Raw genomic sequence first — 19,790 nt, 5'->3', positions numbered from 1 at the left:
TACTCATACTGTCGCACAGCAACCAACTCGTAGCAACCTACATAGGCAGAATATCTGAAAGTGACCATGTAGAGAAATGGTAAGTCCTTAACATTTCAGTGCGGTTACTGAAGTACAGATGAAGCAGAGTTAACAGTCACAGTCATAAAGCATTAACTAGTGTGACTGTTAACTCTGCTACATCTGTACATTTACTGTAAGGCATAGCTGGTTAACTAGTACATGGCCACAATGAGGATGCCAGATTCCTACCAGAGCAGTAATCACTGCACTGACTGCATGCCTTTAGTTTTAGCATATCTATTTACTGCTGCAGTTTTGTCGTGTATTCTATGGGGTGCCTGAGTTTAGGTTGTTAGTTGGTTTTCCACTGTGTGACTAAATGTAGCTGCATACTCTACACTGAAGACATCATATACAGTTCTGTTTACTATAAGAATCCATCTAATGTCTTTGATACTGATCTTTTTAACCTTTTCAGGTTCTAGCCTATTTTTATTTCTTAGTTCTATATTTTTCTTATTGTCTTCAAGAGCCATAACTTTTCTAATTTTCAATTCACATAGCCATATGAGGGCTTATTTTCACAGAACAAGTTCCACATGGGTATTTGGGTTTTGTTTTTTTAGAGCGGTCACTGTTTGCAAAAAATTACATAACAAGTTTGTGTTTACCCAGTTGTACTGGTGCAGTTTTTATATGGTAAAATTTCCTGAAAACAAAGACAATGTAAGTTAGTGCCTCACAAGGAGTTCTGTAATGGTTTTACTCACTTTTGATGGCAAAAGCAACCCATGTGGCTCCTAGTATTATACCTTCCCATGTAGCTCCTAGCATTCTCTTTATCCATATAGTTCCTAGCATTCTTCCTCCTCATTATGCCCCTAGCATTCTATTTCCCTATGTGGCTTCTACCTTTCTCCCTATGTGGCTCCTAACATTCTTCCTCTCCTTGTAGCTATTAACATTCTCCTCCCCCATGTGGCTCCAAGCTTCTCCCTTCTCATGTGGCTCCTAGTATTCTCCTTCCTCGTGTAGCTCCTAGAATTCTCCTCCCCATGTGACTCCTAACATTCTCCTTCCTCGTGTGGTTCCTAGCATATTCTCCTTCCTCATTTGGCTCCTTACAATTCTCCCTTGTGGCTCCTAACATGCTCCTTATCCATGTGTATCTTAGATTTCTCCTCCACCTTGTGGCTCTTGGCATTGTCATTCCTCATGTGGCTCTTGGCATTGTCATTCCTCATGTGGCTCTTCTTAGCATTCTCATTTCTCATGTGGCTCTTCTTAGCATTCTCATTTCTCATGTGGCTCTTCTTAGCATTCTCATTTCTCATGTGGCTCTTCTTAGCATTGTCATTCCTCATGTGGCTCTTCTTAGCATTGTCATTCCTCATGTGGCTCTTGGCATTGTCATTCCTCATGTGGCTCTTGGCATTGTCATTCCTCATGTGGCTCTTGGCATTGTCATTCCTCATGTGGCTCTTAGCATTCTCATTTCTCATGTGGCTCTTCTTAGCATTCTCATTTCTCATGTGGCTCTTCTTAGCATTGTCATTCCTCATGTGGCTCTTAGCATTCTCATTTCTCATGTGGCTCTTCTTAGCATTCTCATTTCTCATGTGGCTCTTCTTAGCATTGTCATTCCTCATGTGGCTCTTGGCATTGTCATTTCTCATGTGTCTCTTCTTAGCATTGTCATTCCTCATGTGGCTCTTGGCATTGTCATTCCTCATGTGGCTCTTGGTATTTGTCATTCCTCATGTGGCTCTTGGTATTGTCATTCCTCATGTGGCTCTTGGTATTGTCATTCCTCATGTGGCTCTTGGCATTGTCATTCCTCATGTGGCTCTTGGCATTCTCATTCCTCATGTGGCTCTTGGCATTGTCATTCCTCATGTGGCTCTTGGCATTGTCATTCCTCATGTGGCTCTTGGCATTCTCATTCCACATGTGGCTCTTGGCATTCTCATTCCTCATGTGGCTCTTGGCATTCTCATTCCTCATGTGGCTCTTGGCATTCTCATTCCTCATGTGGCTCTTGGCATTCTCATTCCTCATGTGGCTCTTGGCATTCTCATTCCTCATGTGGCTCTTGGCATTCTCATTCCTCATGTGGCTCTTGGCATTCTCATTCCTCATGTGGCTCTTGGCATTCTCATTCCTCATGTGGCTCTTGGCATTCTCATTCCTCATGTGGCTCTTGGCATTCTCATTCCTCATGTGGCTCTTGGCATTCTCATTCCTCATGTGGCTCTTGGCATTCTCATTCCTCATGTGGCTCTTGGCATTCTCATTCCTCATGTGGCTCTTGGCATTCTCATTCCTCATGTGGCTCTTGGCATTCTCATTCCTCATGTGGCTCTTGGCATTTCCATTCCTCATGTGGCTCTTGGCATTTCCATTCCTCATGTGACTCTTGGCATTCTCATTCCTCATGTGACTCTTGGCATTCTCATTCCTCATGTGACTCTTGGCATTCTCATTCCTCATGTGACTCTTGGCATTCTCATTCCTCATGTGACTCTTGGCATTCTCATTCCTCATGTGACTCTTGGCATTCTCATTCCTCATGTGACTCTTGGCATTCTCATTCCTCATGTGACTCTTGGCATTTCCATTCCTCATGTGGCACTTAGCATTCTCATTCTTCATGTGGCTCTTAGTATTCTCATTCCTCATGTGACTCTTGGCATTCTCATTCCTCATGTGACTCTTGGCATTCTCATTCCTCATGTGACTCTTGGCATTCTCATTCCTCATGTGACTCTTTGCATTGTCATTCCTCATGTGACTCTTGGCATTCTCATTCCTCATGTGACTCTTGGCATTCTCATTCCTCATGTGACTCTTGGCATTCTCATTCCTCATGTGTCTCTTGGCATTCTCATTCCTCATGTGACTCTTGGCATTCTCATTCCTCATGTGACTCTTGGCATTCTCATTCCTCATGTGACTCTTGGCATTTCCATTCCTCATGTGGCACTTAGCATTTCCATTCCTCATGTGGCACTTAGCATTCTCATTCTTCATGTGGCTCTTAGTATTCTCATTCCTCATGCCACCCCTAGGTGTTTCCTTTCCTTTCTTACATGATCTGTCCACATACTTCACCTAGCACAGTCCTTCTTAAAATATGGTTTAGTTTTAGCTGTGATCACTGTAGTTACTAGCACCACCGTATTGTAATATTTAATAGATGTTGTGTAATGATAGGTTTGATGCTATATCAGGGCTGCTGCTACGACAGTGCCATTTTTTTATTTATAAAACTGCTTTTATTTCTTTGTGGTACTTCATCCCCATTTATTATAGCCTCTTTATGTTCCACAGTAAATAAAACTAAGGAAAGAAGTGTGTTGCTATTTACATTAGAATGTGTGCAGTGTAGTTAATTAGATCTATTTATAAGATACGGTGTGATACAAATGAACATATGTCTTTTCACAGCAGTGAATTCCACCACTGTGTTTCTCTGCTACACCTCTTTATCTGAAAACTGTGCAAAAACATACGTGTAGTTCATTTAGGTAATGATTTAAAACAAATCAAGCACAAGTTCTCCAGGGGCTATAAGAAATCCAGACAAAGCCCCAAAATATGTCAGGCCTGTAAAAAAAAAAAAAAAAAAATATTAATGGGCTAGTTTCACACTAGCTTTACAGCTCTCCGGCAGGCTGGTATGGCAGAGAACAGCCTGACAGAGCCCTCTAGGTACAGCATAGTCTGATGTTACTGCCTGCCTGCTGACCCCTCATTGACTATAATGGGATCCAGCAGAGATCCGGATGGCACCCAGCAAATATGCCGGAAATGGACGAACAGAAAAGGTTGCTGGCGGACAGACTATAACATCTGGCTCTGGCTGGCTGTTTTCTGCCGAAACAGACTGCTCGAGAGCTCTGACACAAATGTGAAAGAAGTCTTAGGCTGGGTTCACACGGGCGTTGCGGGAAAAGGTGCGGGTGCGTTGCGGTAACATGCACAATTTTTCTGCGCGAGTGCAAAACATTGTAATGCGTGAGAAAAATCGGCATGTTTGGTACCCAAACCCGAACTTCTTCACAGAAGTTTGGGTTTGGGATCGGGGTTGTGTAGATTGTATTATTTTCCCTTAAACATGGTTATAAGGGAAAATAATAGCATTCTTAATACAGAATGCATAGTACAATAGGGCTGGAGGGGTTAAAAAATAATAATAATTTAACTCCCCTTAATCCACTTGTTCGCGCAGCCGGCATCTCTTCTGTCTTCTTTGCTGTGTACAGGAAAAGGACCTGTGTTGACGTCACTCCGGTCATCACATGGTCCATAACCATGGTAAAAGATCATGTGATGGACCATGTGATGACCGGAGTTACGTCACCACAGGTCCTTTTCCTGTACACAGCTAAGAAGAAGACAGAAGAGATGCCGGCTGCGCGAGCAAGTTGATTAAGGCGAGTTCAATTATTTTCTATTTTTTTTAACCCCTCCAGCGCTATTGTACTATGCATTCTGTATTCAGAATGCTATTATTTTCCCTTATAACCATATTATAAGGGAAAATAATAATGATCGGGTCTCCATTCCGATCGTCTCCTAGCAACCGTGCGTGAAAATCTGCTTGCGATTTTCACTCAGCCCCTTTCACTTCTATGGGGCCTGCGTTGCGTGATAAATGCACAATATAGAGCATGCTGCGATTTTCACGCAACGCATAAGTGATGCATGAAAATCACAGCTCATGTGCACAGCCCCATAGAAATGAATGGGTCCGGATTCAGTGCGGGTGCAATGCGTTCACCTCCCGCATTGCACCCGCGCAGAAATCTGCCCGTGTGAACTCAGCCTTACTGTTAAAATTCGCTGTTTCAGGCCGACTGATTACTTTCTGATCTCCTTCAGGCATTTGTATGGCCCACACTTCAGTGAAGTTGTCCATAGTGGCATAAGGTCATGTGGCTATTGTTTTACTTCAGTAGGTTCGAACTCATTTGTTGAAAGGGCTTTTCTGGATTATGGGGGAGATTTATCTTCCACATGCACCGGTTTTCAACCAACCAGCGATTTTCTATTTTTGTGTTTCACTCCCTGCCTTCCCAGTCGTAACTTTTTTCATTTTTCCATTCACATAGACAATTGAGGGCTTGTTGCGGGACATGATGTACTTTCTGATAGAACTATTTATTATTTCATACAACATAATGGAAAGCTAAAAAATTGGAGAGAAAAAAAATTCGGCCACAGTTTTATAGGTTTCATGTTCTCTATGTGGTAAAACTGACCCATGACCTTCATTCTCCAGGTTAGTATGATTATAGCCATACCGCATTTATATAGTTTTTTCTGTCTTTTAATACTTATTTAAAAAAATTAAAAAACTTTGGAAACATATTTTTTTTCTTTTCATCACCATATTTTGACCCCATTACTTTTTTATAGTTACTGTATGTCTACGGAGCTGTGTAAGGGCTAATTTTTGCAGGATTTTTATTCTGGGGAATGGGGGAGTGGTTAAATTTATTTTTTATATTTTAACTTTTATTTTTAACTTTTTTTTTTTTTTGCGAGGATGGGCAGGCCATGAGACCCATACATTTAAAATTGATCATCATTTTACACCAGTTTTATGATGAAATCTACATTGACGAAAAATTTCAGTCACACGATTAGACTGCTGAAGTTTGCATTTAACTTATGATGAGGCATGCATCCTCTAGAAGTGCAGGGGATATCAAGACCTGTGTATCACTCACCAGTTTTCATATATCTCCCCCTATGTTTAGAATATATATATATATATATATATAGTAAGGGATCGTCTCTTTTTTCAGGGGGTCATATTCACAGATATCTTCGCAGAAACCATTATAATGTCCAAACTCTTGCTTTATTTCAGACACTTTAGCAAAAACCAGAGGTTAAGAAGTTGCAGCTTCAACTTATCACGTATGACATCCACACAAAATAACAAACCCTTGCCCGGCTAGGCTCTAACTAAACACATAAGCGTATCCCTGACTCACCTAGAGAGCCCTGTTCACACATGGAACACAAATGCGGCTTTCCTCAGCCATACAGTCCAGCAACCTCCAGGCTGTGACACTTCAATAGCTTTTGGGGGATTGTGGCCCAGTAGTCCTCCCGACTCTGGCCTTGTGATCCTTGTTTCACAGGCGTCACCACGTCCCCCAAAGTTCAGGCTATCGCCTAGCCTCGTGGCCCCCTCAGCCCACACGGCTGAGACCACTCACACAGAGCATCACCAGGACTCTGCTTCACAAGACACTCCAGAGTGAGACACACCCAAGATCCAGTAGCAGGATTAAATAGGATTTCACATTGGAGAGAGAGAGAGAGAGAGAGAGAGAAGGGAGAGAGGGAGAGAGGGAGAGAGGGAGAGAGGGAGAGAGGGAGAGAGGGAGGGAGAGAGAGAGAGAGAGAGAGAGAGAGAGATACAAGACTTGTAAAAAAGTAGAAATCTTTATTCACCCATGTGAAAAATAATTGAAACGTTTCAGCTCACAACTGAGCCTTTCTCAAGCAAAGAAACACAAGCCTGTGCATGTCTTAGGGTACTTTCACACTTGCGTTGCTTGATTCCGGCAGGCAGTTCCGTTGCCTGAACTGACTGCCTGATCAGGCAAACTGTATACAAACGGATGTCATTTTTTCTGACTGATCAGGCATTTTTCAGACTGATCAGAATCCTGATCAGTCAGAAAAATGCCTGATCAGTCAGAAAAATGCATTGCAATACCGGATCCGTTTTTCCGGTGTCATCAGGCAAAACGGATCCGTTTTTTTTTTTTTTTTTTAATTTTTAAAGGTCTGCGCATGCGCAGACCGGAAGGACGGATCCGGCATTCCGGTATTTTGAATGCCGGATCCGGCACTAATACATTCCTATGGAAAAAAATGCCGGATCCGGCATTCAGGCAAGTCTTCAGTTTTTTTCACCGGAGATAAAACCGTAGCATGCTACGGTTTTCTCTTTTGCCTGATCAGTCAAAACGACTGAACTGAAGACATCCTGATGCAAACTGAACGGATTACTCTCCATTCAGAATGCATGGGGATATGCCTGATCAGTTCTTTTCCGGTATAGAGCCACTGTGACGGAACTCTATGCCGGAAAAGAAAAACGCAAGTGTGAAAGTACCCTTATACAGCTTTTTCAAAAATCAGACAACCAATGAATTTTACAAATCAAGACATGTGACTATTCAACATGTGAAAGTAGTTCACCTCATTGGATCATGTGAACAATTACTTATGCAAAGTATCTTACTGCTGGATACATAGGGGTGTGTCCATTAGTGTTGCATCCAGACTTGTAACATTTATAACAAAGCGCATATGTGCATAGATAAAGTGCATAAAGGTACAAAAAAGATATATCATATATTGATGTTTAAAATCATACACCACGGAGACTGAGGGAAAACAGTGAAGGTTTGACCATGTCCGACAAAACCGCATGTTCATGTGAATACTGGCCAAAAGCAGCACTGTTAACTATGTTAACTATATATATATAGCGATTATATATAATTAAATATATATAACGTGTGTGTGTATGTATATATATATATATATATATATATATATATATTTGACTTTTTATTTTTAGTTGAAATTAAACCCATTTGATTCACGGATTTGTACCAGGTTTCTTATAGTAATGCCATTTGGCATCTGAATTTCTTTTAAATCAAGTAAAAGTCATTCAATTATGGTCGGCAGAAAACGCCTTTCCCTCACGTTCTTTGGGGAGGTCATTAAGTTGCATTTGACACGGCTTCTTGTGGTGAGAATAAAAGAAGCTGCGTCAGTGTAGAATATAATTACCCTTTAGGGGCTTTTTGTCAGTCTCCAGGCTGCAAAACTCTTGCATAAAACCTGTTGCTTTTAAGGAGCCACACATGTAATACTCCTGATTTCTTTCTTTTATGCTCAATATTGCGATATTCTAGGAGACATATATTAGTTTCTGTAAAGCACAATGCAAGCAAAACCTAAAAGTTATAAAAGATACCGTGAAACAATTGTAGATTTTGTCATTTTGTATTATCGGAGTATAAAGGGTTTATCTGAGTGTACATTTTTCCCTTTCCCTGTGCTTCCCCTGCCAGGCCTTGCAACGTACTGTAATGTAAGTGCAATGTGCTTGCTCTACTTTTTGGGTCTCGCTTCGGAGGTAGGGAGAATGGTCACGTGACTGTGCCCTCTGTGGAAAGTAGATTTCCTCTAATGTCACAACCAGGCCTCCGTGATGTCAGACCTGTGTGATCTGGTTCCACAAGCAGAGTAGGCGGAGTCATATTGAGGCTGTGTGGGCGGAGACATTAGGAGGAGGCATCAAGGGGGTGACGGAAGATGTAGTGGGCAGAGTTTTTGGCCTAGGAAAGGGTGTAGTGGCATTTACATTTCTGTCTGATCTTCTTGCACACAGCACTATGGGAGGTGTTATAGCTGCAGATCCTCTACGTCCACAACCCCAAAGTTTGGGATGTAAAGAATGGAGCACAGCAGGAGTATGGAGATTAAAGTGTAGACTCAGGAAAAGTTGACAGGTATACTATTATGCTCTGTAGGACACTAGACAAGGTTTACACGAATAAATGACATTTTTTAGGAGCCTGCAAGTATCCTTACTGACAAATGTATCAGGCTTATAATTATAATTATTTTTATTAATATTGTTATTATAATTATAAAAAGCTTTGTGTACTTCGCAACCTTTTTTATATTGCCACAACCCATAATAAAAAATAAATAAAGGAGGTCATTTACGAACAGAAATTTGCCTATTTTTGACATATTTCTGGCAAAGATTGTGGAGCAAAATAGTTTTGCACCGTAATCTGCGACTCTTCCCCGCTCACGGCAGGTCTTAAAAAAAGAGGCATGGGGGGTAAGGGGACCGTCTCAATGATCATTTTCTTTGCTGGTTTTAGGCGTAGAAAATGGTCTAAATTTAAGATAGCAAGGAAGCTGGCGTAGAGTTGAACTGGCAGTGGAAGCACCGTAGTTATGTAGAGGCCAGTGTCTCATCATAACTTCGGCGGATCCACAGCCAGCGCAGAGCGTTAAGACCAGCGTCTAAAATGCTGATCTTAATAAATAACACCCAAAATGTTTCCAATAGTCTTGTACTAGTTTGTGGTGAATAAGGTGAGGTTCACATTGGAGCTTGTCTTTCCATTTTTCTGTTCCATCATAGGAACCGGAACGGTAAAATAAAATCAGTCTTGGTTCCATGTCTGATACCTGATGGACCATAGTTAATGAGATTCATCAGGTTTCTTTGTCATTTTCCTGGAAAAAAAATTGCTGAATGCTGTACTACTTTTTCTAGCATTTTGTGACATAATCTGCAAAGCCACCATTGGGAGTGAACACAGCCTTAAAGGAGTTTTCTGAGATCTTTTTACTGATCACCTAACCTCTGGATAGGTCTTCAGTATCTTATCGGTGGGATCCAACACCTTGGACACCGCCAATCAGCTGTTTGAGAAGGCACCAGCGCCACGTCCTTCTCCCTACTTTCCCTAGGCCATGTGGCTTTACATTCATCAGTCACATAGCCTGGGCGCAGCTCACCTCCATTGAAGTGAATGGGGCTGAGCTGCAATACCAGGCACAGCCACTATCAAATGGACGGCACTGTGCGTGGTGAGCATAGAGAAGACTACTGCAAGTGCCGGTGGCTTCTCAAACAGCTGACCGGAGGGGGCCCCGGGTGTTGGACCCTCACTGATCAGATACTGATGACCTATCCAGAGGATAGAATAAAAAGATTGTAAACAGCATCCTCTCTTTTGCAAGTTTATTCCAGTCCACACATATAACAAGGCAACGTTTTGGCTTATACCAAGCCTTTCTCAATGTTTCGGCTTAGTATAAGCCAAAACGCGTTGCCTTGTTTTATGTGTGAGCTGGAATAAACTTGCAAAAGAGAGGATATTGTTTACGATCTTTTTTTATTCTTTGCAGTTTGGAGCGGGAATAAGCCTGACCGATGATAACTGTGCATCTTATAAATAACTGGGATCTTGCTTCTGCTCTCCAGAAGATAGGTCATCAGTATAAAGATCTTGGAAAAACGTACTAGCCAGCGGGCAGCAGGATAGGAGGCAGTGGTTATTGTGAGTTCTAGAGTAACTGTACAGTTGTACACATTTTACTTGCTAGGGTTGTAGGGTACCCAGTTCCACACCTATACACAAGTCTGGTCTGTAACCCAATAGTTCCTGTGAGCTTGAAACTATACACTATATACAGTAATTATCATTGGACTTAATGGAACTCAATGTCAGATGCCCACTTTCACCCATTTATGACCATCCACATAATGGTAAATGATTGTATGTTTCCAATGTTAGCAATATAGCAGCGACGGAGCATTCTGGAAAACCTGAGGGCCATTATTTTACCTGCTCTCGGTCTGCATGGTAATAGCAGCACTTCTACCTCTAATACCACTTGATTATACTCCTGGAATTCACCGTAATGTAGCAAATTACAATGAAATAAAAAGATCTCTCAGTCCTGTTTGTTACTATGCGGCCTGAGAGCACAGATGGGGCAACCGGCAGCACACATGACCATGTTCACACACTGAAAAGTGCATCTTCTGGTTTAAAGCAGAAAATACACTTCATTGCATATTCCTTTACATTAATTAGTCACATTTACAGTTTATCTAACATACAGTTTTCTACACTTCACAATCTGTTTCTATAGTGTCTGCTCAAACTGATTGATTATAGTGATAATCACGGTATGCAAATGAACAAAATGATCGGATTCATTAAAGCAGATAATGATGTGATGTGTTAACAGCATTGAATGTCTTTTTCTATCTATCGCTTGTCTGTTTGTCTTCTATCTGTTGTCTGTGTCTTTTTAATTATATTTACCTATCTATCTATCTATCATCTATGTATCATCTAATATCTATTTTATTTGTGTATCATATCAATGTATCTGTCTTTCTATAGTGGCATGTAAAAGTTTGGGTACCACTAGTCAAAATTACGGTTTCTGTGTTAAGCATGTTGAAGATGAAATGATCTTGAAAAGGCATAAAGTTAAAGGGGTTCTGCACTTTGTTTTAACTGATGATCTATCCTCTGGATAGATCATCAGCGCAGCAGCCTTCTCACTGTTTACCGCTGGCCCAGTGACGTCACGACTAGTATGAACTGGCCTGGGCGTGGCTAAGCTCCATTCACTGCTGGAGCGCCGCTGCCTTCTCAAACAGCTGATCGGTAGGGGTCCCGGGTGTCGGACCCCTGCCTTTCAGATGCTGATGATCTATTCAGAGGATAGATCATCAGTTAGGCTACTTTCACACTAGCATTCGATCGGATCCGTTCTGAACGGATCCGATCATATTAATGCAGACGGAGGCTCCGTTCAGAACGGATCCGTCTGCATTATATTGGCAAAAAAAAGCTAAGTGTGAAATTAGCCTGAGCGGATCCGTCCAGACTTTTACATTGAAAGTCAATGGGGGACGGATCCGCTTGAAGATTGAGCCATATTGTGGCATCTTCAAACGGATCCGTCCCCATTGACTTACATTGTAAGTCTGGACGGATCCGCAGGTGTCCGCCTGCTGAGCGGAGCGGAGGCTGAACGCCGCCAGACTGATGCAGTCTGAGCAGATCCGCATCCATTCAGACTGCATCAGGGCTGGACGGAAGCGTTCGGGTCCGCTCGTGAGCCCCTTCAAACGGAGCTCACGAGCGGACAGCCGAACGCTAGTGTGAAACTAGCCTTAAAACAAACCGTAGAACCCCTTTTAAAGATGAAACTTTTTCTTTGTATTTTAAGCAAAGACAATTTTTTGCAAGCAAAACTTCTGGCGCCCTGCATGGTTAGTACCTAGTAGCATCCCCTTTAGCAAGTATTACAGTTTACAGCTTGGAAGCACTTTTTGTAGCCAGCCAAGAGTCTTTCAATTCTTGTTTGAGGGATTTTCATCCATTCTTCCTTGCAGAAATCTTCCAGTTCTGTGAGATTCCTGGGCCATGTTGCTTGCACTGCTCTTTTGAAGTCTGTCCACAGATTTTCAATGGTGTTTGATCATGGGACGGTGAGGGACTTTTGAGGTAGCCAATTTCAATGGAACAAGGACCCATTCATTTCAATGGAACGAGGACCCATTCATTTCAATGGAACGAGGACCCATTCATTTCAATGGAACGAGGACCCATTCCACCATCTATATGTCTGTTCCGTGGCCCTGCAAAAAATCTAGAGCATGTCCTATTCTTGTCCGTTTCGCAGGCAAGGATAGGCATTGTTACAATGGATCCGCAAAAAAACGGATGCAACACGGATGTCACACGAGGTCATCCGTATTTGTTTTGCGGACTGCAAAATACATACTGTCATGTGAATGTAGCCTGAGTCTCAGAAAACCCCTTTAATAGTTGGAGCGATGTTCATTTCATTAAATTCTATGCCCTTTTTTCTCCAAACGTACCTTTGCTCATTGTGACCTCTTCAGTCCACAGGACTTGTTTCCACAATGCATCCGGCTTGTTTAGATGTTCTTTTGCAAACTTCTGAAATTTGTGGCGAGGATAGATCATCAGTAAAAATATCTTGGAAAACCCTCTTTAAAGATGCACCAAATTTATCAAGCATTGTGCAACATTTGATAACTTTAGCACGAATTACAGCAACACACGGCTGCAAAACTGGCTATACAATTCCCCTCATGATAAATCTCCCCCACTGACTATAAAAGATGAAAGTATAAGCATGCTGTCTTAATTGTCACAGTTAATAGATTTAGATTAGAATGATGTGTTATTCAATTACTAAATCCAATATACGTTACCTGTAGGTATAGTACGGATAGCCCACTCCTCATTTAGTAGTAGTCTAATTAAAACGTGTAGTTTCAGACTCTGGCTAATTAACACATTTCCTGTCATTGGTAGCATGGTATAATTAGCACCTTCTTTTCTACTGGTACTATTAGGTCAATTAACTATAACTTTGGTACAGGTGGTGCACACTAATTAAGTCTTTCATTATATTTTATGTGTGACAGAGGTCTAAGCTTCTTCTCATGTCCTATGAAACCGTAATTAAAGGACTTCATCGGGAATGATTTAAAATGGCCGCCCGTAACCTGTCCCAAAATGTGAACAGAACTGGTTGCCTCCCCTTGCAGAGTAGCAGGCGATAACCAGGCCTCACAACACACTGCCCTTTGGCCGTTGCATGTACCACATATTGGTGAGTGTTCCTGTCAGGCTGCTCAGCCATGATGGCATATCCTAGGCAGGATCACATCATTATCTTCTATGATAAAGCAGTGTAGTGTGTACTGGGGCTCCTCCACTCACCTCCCTAGGCAGCTCTGCAACTGGTGGCATCCAGTCCTCCTCACATTCCAGGACAGATTGCCGGCAGCCATTTTAAATCATTCCCAGAGAACCCCTTTGTAATGTTAACCCTTCTGTCATTAGTAATTTGTACATGGGTGAGGAAAAACAGATGTGGCACATATAGAAACTTCTGCCTCATGAGTCAGTGGGACATTTAATATGGCCACTATGGCTAAATCGAGTGCACAAGCTTATCCAGAAAACTCTGCGTGATCCGTTCTGAAAAGTGTAGTCTGAAATAGAATGTCTGAAGCCGAATAAAAAGGCTGAATTGTCAGCTTCTATAACAGTATTAGCTCTGCTGATATGTACTCATCCACCACCAATACACACAACAGATGTCTACAAAACAAGTAAGGCTGTTCTGTTCATGTTTGGTGGAAGGAGTCAATGCAGCAGCCCACGTCTTCCATGATTAGCCTTCAGTAAATATTAGGTTATTATTTTTTATCTATAGATAAAGATAAGATATTCTGCTGTGCTCAAGAATCGTGTATGCTTATCAGTCCCCGTCTTCATTTGGCCTATGACCCTTATTTCACCCTCTGAACTGCACACACTAGGACACAATGGGGCAGATTTACTAAGAACTGGCACTTCAAAAGTCTGGTTGAGTAAGATTCGCTAAATTTATCAACAGGCTCACACTCTAATAACGTGTCACATCTTGGGCTGACATAGATGTGTGCTGTAATTTACAGCAGTTCTAAATTACAAGGGATGACTCTGGCTGAGAACTTCTCACCCCCTTCCTCTAAGGGTCCATTCACACGTCCGTTTTTTCTTTCCTGATCTGTTCCGTTTTTTCAGGAACAGATCAGGACCAGATCTGGACCCATTCATTTTCAATGGGTCCTGGAAAAAATCGGACAGCACAATGTGTGCTGTCCGTTTCCGTTGTTCCGTTCCGCATGTCCGTTTAAATATAAAACATGTCCTATTCTTGTCCTGAAAAATCGGATCCTGGTACAATACAAAGTCAATGGATCCGCAAAAAACGGATGACATTCGGATGTCATTCCGTATGTCATCCGTTTTTTGCGGATTCCGTTCCTGGAAACACATAACAAATTTTTTTTTTTTTTTTTTTTTTTTTTTTTTTTCAATTTTTTTTCAAAGAAATCCAAACAACTTTATTTGATTATTGAAATGTATACATGCTCCCGTTTTTTGCGGATCCGCAAAAAACGGATGACATACGGAAACATTTTCAGGAACAACGGATCCGCAAAAAACGGACCGTTTTTCAGGATGAAAAAAAACAGGACGTGTGAATGGACCCTAAGCCCCACCAACATTTAAGAAAATGGTGCGAGCCTTGTAAAATCCCAAAATTCCTATTCAAAGGGAGACGCAAAAATCTGCTACTTTTGTAAACTCGTAATGGCATCTTTTGCATTGAAAACCTGATGACAAAATTAGAGAATTTGGTTATTCAAGTTCTCCTCATCTGTCAGGGCCAATCCACCACCCGTGTGGAGAAGAATATGGACATGTGAACATGCCCTCCTATCATAAAAGGCATGCCTCAGCTCTAATGAGCCATTTTCAAGCCAGAACCCAAGATGATCATGAAAATTGATTGGACACATGATTTAAATTTTGCAAGACAAGCATGCCAACCACTCAGCCACCACGTTGGCCATGTTAACCACTTAAGGACCACAGGTTTATACCCCCCTAGTGACCAGGCCCTTTTTTACAAATCGGCACTTCACAATTTAACGGTTTATTGCTCGGTCATGCAACTTGGCACCCAAATGAATCTTACCTACTTTTCTTCTCACAAATACAGCTTTCTTTTGGTGTTATTTGATTGCTGCTGAGATCTTTCGTTTTTCTGATATTAATCAAAATAGACCGCAATTTTCTAAAAAAAAGTGTATTTTTAACTTTTTCTGGTAAAATTGTTCAAATATAATTACATTTCTATACAAGTTTGGCGTCAGAATTTATTGTGCTACATGTCTTTGATAAAAAAAAAATCCAATAAGTGTATATTTATTGGTTTGCGCAAAAGTTATAGCGTTTACAAACTATGGTCCAAAAATGTGAATTTCCGCATTTTGAAGCAGCCCTGACTTTCTGTCATGTTTCTTGAGGTGCTAGAATGCCAGGATAGTATAAATACCCCCCAAATGACCCCATTTTAGAAAGAAGACACCCCAAAGTATTTGCGGTGAGTTCATGTATGATTAAAAAAAATTTCACACGTTAGCAGAAAATTACACTTTCTGAGGAAAAAAAATATATATAAAGTTTCCATTTATGCTAACTTCTGATACATTGGGGTGTCTACTTTCTGAAATGGGGTCATTTGTGGGGTGTGTTTACTGTTCTGGCATTTTGGGCGGGGCTAAGTTGTGAGCAACCCTGTAAAGCCTAAAGGTACTCGTTGGACTTTCGGCCCCTTTACGCACCTAGGCTGCAAAAAAGTGTCACACATGTGGTATCGCCGTACTCAGAAGAAGTAGGGCAATGTGTTTTGGAGTGTATTTTTACATATACCCATGCTGGGTGAGAGAAATATCTCTGTAAATTGATAACTTTGTATAAATTTTTTTGAAAAGTTGTCGTTTACAGAGATACTTCTTCTGAGTACGGCGATATCACATGTGTGACACTTTTCTGCAGCCTAGGTGCACAAAGGGGACTAAAATCCTAAGTACCTTTTAGGATTTCACAGGTTCATATTCTGAACCACTGGATTCAGCGGGTGAGGCGTCCCCATCGCTTTCATCCATCACGGCCAGAATCCTTTAGGCCTCTTCAGCAGAATACCCCTAGTTTGACATTTTGGGCTAACTAAATTTAGGGGGTATTCCTCTGAGACTACCCAGGAAAAAGAGCAAACCTGCCTAGTAAAAAGGAGTGCTTGCGAAGTAAAGCTGTGATCGCTAATAAAGATCCAAAAAGCTCAAAAGTGATCTTTATAGCGCCGCAGCAATTTTACGGTGTTTTTCTGTCACTGCGGTGGGGTGGACTGAACGCAAGTGTGGACACAAGATCAGGCCTGATCGGGCGATCACTGCGTTCTTTGTAGATCCTAAGGTTACCCTAATGTACTGATATAGATCTGATTGCGATCAGTCTTGATCACTTACAGATGCTATATAATACTAGTGCTGATTAGCGACAGCGATGACGCTAATCAGCGACTTATCAGTGACTGCAGTGCGGTGGGCTGGGCGCTAACTACCTAACAAGTAGCTAACTAACTGGCGGTGATAAGGGACCCTTACAGGGGGGTTATCAATGACAGGGGGGTGACAGGGGGTGATCAGGGGTTAATAAAGGGTTAATAAGTGACGGGGGGGGGGGGTAATGTGTGTGTGTGTGTGATGCTTGGTGCTACTTACAGAGCTGCCTGTGTCCTCTGGTGGTCGATCCAAGCAAAAGGGACCACCAGAGGAGCAGGTAGCAGGTATATCAGATGCTATTTACAGAATAGCGTCTGATATACCTATTTGATTGGTTATTTTAAAAATCTACAGCCTGCAAGCCAATGATCAGCGCTGGCAGGCTGTAGTTAATCTTGAATACTACGCAATCCAGTGAACGCGCGCTCCTGTGAACGGGCGTTCACAGGAAATCTCAGGTCTCACGAGATGACGCCAATAGGCGTCACTGAGATCTGACAGCGCTGCCGTCCGGACGCCTATCGGCGTTACCGTGATGGCAAGCGGTTAAAGAGGTTGTCTCACTTCAGTAAATGACATTTATCATGTAGAGAAAGTTAATACAAGGCACTTACTAATATATTATTATTATCCATATTGCTTCCTTTGCTGGCTGGATTCATTTTTACATCACATTATACACGGCTCGTTTCCATGGTTACGACCATCCTGCAATCTAGCAGTGGTGGTTGTGCTTGCACAATATAGGAAAAATCACCAGCCTATGTGTGCTCCCATGGTCCCGGCCACCAGAGAGACTGACGCTTTTTCCTATAGTGTGCAAGCATGACCACCACCGATTGATTGTAGGATAGTTGTAACCATGGAAACGAGCAGTGTATAATGTGATGGAAAAATGAATCCAGCCAGCAAAGGAAGCAATATGGACAATCACAATACATTAGTAAGTGCCTTTATATTAACTTTCTCTACATAATAAATGCCACTTGCTGAAGTGAGGCAACCCCGTTAATATTGATCTAAAGGTTAACCACTTCAGCCCCGCTAGGTGAAACCCCCTTCATGACCAGAGCACTTTTTACACTTCGGCACTACACTCCTTTCACCGTTTATCGCTCGGTCATGCAACTTACCACCCAAATGAATTTTACCTCCTTTTCTTCTCACTAATGGAGCTTTCATTTGGTGGTATTTTATTGCTGCTGACATTTTTACTTTTTTTGTTATTAATCAAAATGTAACGATTTTTTTGCAAAAAAATGACATTTTTCACTTTCAGCTGTAAAATTTTGCAAAAAAAACGACATCCATATATAAATTTTTCGCCAAATTTATTGTTCTACATGTCTTTGATAAAAAAAAAATGTTTGGGCAAAAAAAAAAATGGTTTAGGTAAAAGTTATAGCATTTACAAACTAGGGTACAAAAATGTGAATTTCCGCTTTTTGAAACAGCTCTGACTTTCTGAGCACCTGTCATGATTCCTGAGGTTCTACAATGCCCAAACAGTAGAAAACCCCCACAAATGACCCCATTTCGGAAAGTAGACACCCTAAGGTATTCGCTGATGGGCATAGTGAGTTCATAGAACTTTTTATTTTTTGTCACAAGTTAGCGTAAAATGATGATGATTTTTTATTTTTATTTTTTTCTTACAAAGTCTCATATTCCACTAACTTGCGACAAAAAATAAAAAATTCTAGGAACTCGCCATGCCCCTCACGGAATACCTTGGGGTGTCTTCTTTCCAAAATGGGGTCACTTGTGGCGTAGTTATACTGCCCTGGCAATTTAGGGGCCCAAATGTGTGAGAAGAACTTTGCAATCAAAATGTGTAAAAAATGACCGGTGAAATCCAAAAGGTGCACTTTGGAATATGTGCCCCTTTGCCCACCTTGGCAGCAAAAAAGTGTCACACATCTGGTATCGCCGTACTCAGGAGAAGTTGGGGAATGTGTTTTGGGGTGTCATTTTACATATACCCATGCTGGGTGAGAAAAATATCTTGGTCAAATGCCAACTTTGTATAAAAAAATGGGAAAAGTTGTCTTTTGCCAAGATATTTCTCTCATCCAGCATGGGTATATGTAAAATGACACCCCAAAACACATTCCCCAACTTCTCCTGAGTACGGCGATACCAGATGTGTCACACTTTTTTGCTGCCAAGGTGGGCAAAGGGGCACATATTCCAAAGTGCACCTTTCAGATTTCACCGGCCATTTTTTACACATTTTGATTGCAAGGTACTTCTCACACATTTGGGCCCCTAAATTGCCAGGGCAGTATAACTACGCCACAAGTGACCCCATTTTGGAAAGAAGACACCCCAAGGTATTCCGTGAGGGGCATGGCGAGTTCCTAGAATCTTTTATTTTTTGTCGCAAGTTAGTGGAATATGAGACTTTGTAAGGAAAAAAGAAAAATCATCATTTTCCGCTAACTTGTGACAAAAAATAAAAAATTCTAGGAACTCGCCGTGCCCCTCACGGAATACCTTGGGGTGTCTTCTTTCCAAAATGGGGTCACTTGTGGCGTAGTTATACTGCCCTGGCAATTTAGGGTCCCAAATGTGTAAGAAGTACCTTGCAATCAAAATCTGTAAAAAATGGCCGGTGAAATCCGAAAGGTGCACTTTGGAATATGTGCCCCTTTGCCCACCTTGGCTGCAAAAAAGTGTCACATCTGGTATTGCCGTACTCAGGAGAAGTTGGGGAATGTGTTTTGGGGTGCCATTTTACATATAACCATGCTGGGTGAGAGAAATATCTTGGCAAAAGACAACTTTTCCTATTTTTTTTATACAAAGTTGGCATTTGACCAAGATATTTTTCTCACCCAGCATAGGTATATGTAAAATGACACCCCAAAACACATTCCCCAACTTCTCCTGAGTACGGCGATACCAGATGTGTGACACTTTTTTGCAGCCTAGATGCGCAAAGGGGCCCAAATTCCTTTTAGGAGGGCATTTTTAGACATTTGGATCCCAGACTTCTTCTCACACTTTCGGGCCCCTAAAAAGCCAGGGCAGTATAAATACCCCACATGTGACCCCACTTTGGAAAGAAGACACCCCAAGGTATTCAATGAGGGGCCTGGCGAGTTCCTAGAATTTTTTTATTTTTTGCATAAGTTAGCGGAAATTGATATTTTTGGTTTTTTTCTCACAAAGTCTCACTTTCCGCTAACTTAGGACAAAAATTTCAATCTTTCATGGACTCAATATGCCCCTCAGCGAATACCTTGGGGTG

General features: G+C 41.6%; 2 protein-coding genes across 6 annotated transcripts in view; one reads left to right on the top strand and one right to left on the bottom strand.

Annotated features, from left to right (window-relative positions):
• Positions 1 to 19,790, top strand: part of RFX3 (regulatory factor X3) — a 224,251-nt gene that overhangs the window by 49,466 nt on the left and 154,995 nt on the right. The gene's annotated exons all lie outside the window — the stretch shown is intronic.
• On the bottom strand, positions 1,726 to 3,060 carry LOC122927702 (asparagine-rich protein-like). The gene has a single exon (XM_044279801.1). The coding sequence runs from the start codon at positions 3,058 to 3,060 to the stop codon at positions 1,726 to 1,728; it is 1,335 nt and encodes a 444-aa protein (XP_044135736.1).

The sequence above is a fragment of the Bufo gargarizans genome, chromosome 1 (genome assembly GCF_014858855.1).
Source record: "Bufo gargarizans isolate SCDJY-AF-19 chromosome 1, ASM1485885v1, whole genome shotgun sequence".
NCBI lineage: Eukaryota > Metazoa > Chordata > Amphibia > Anura > Bufonidae > Bufo > Bufo gargarizans.
The sequence above is the reverse complement of the archived record's forward strand: the minus strand, read 5'-3'. Positions and strand labels throughout refer to the sequence as shown.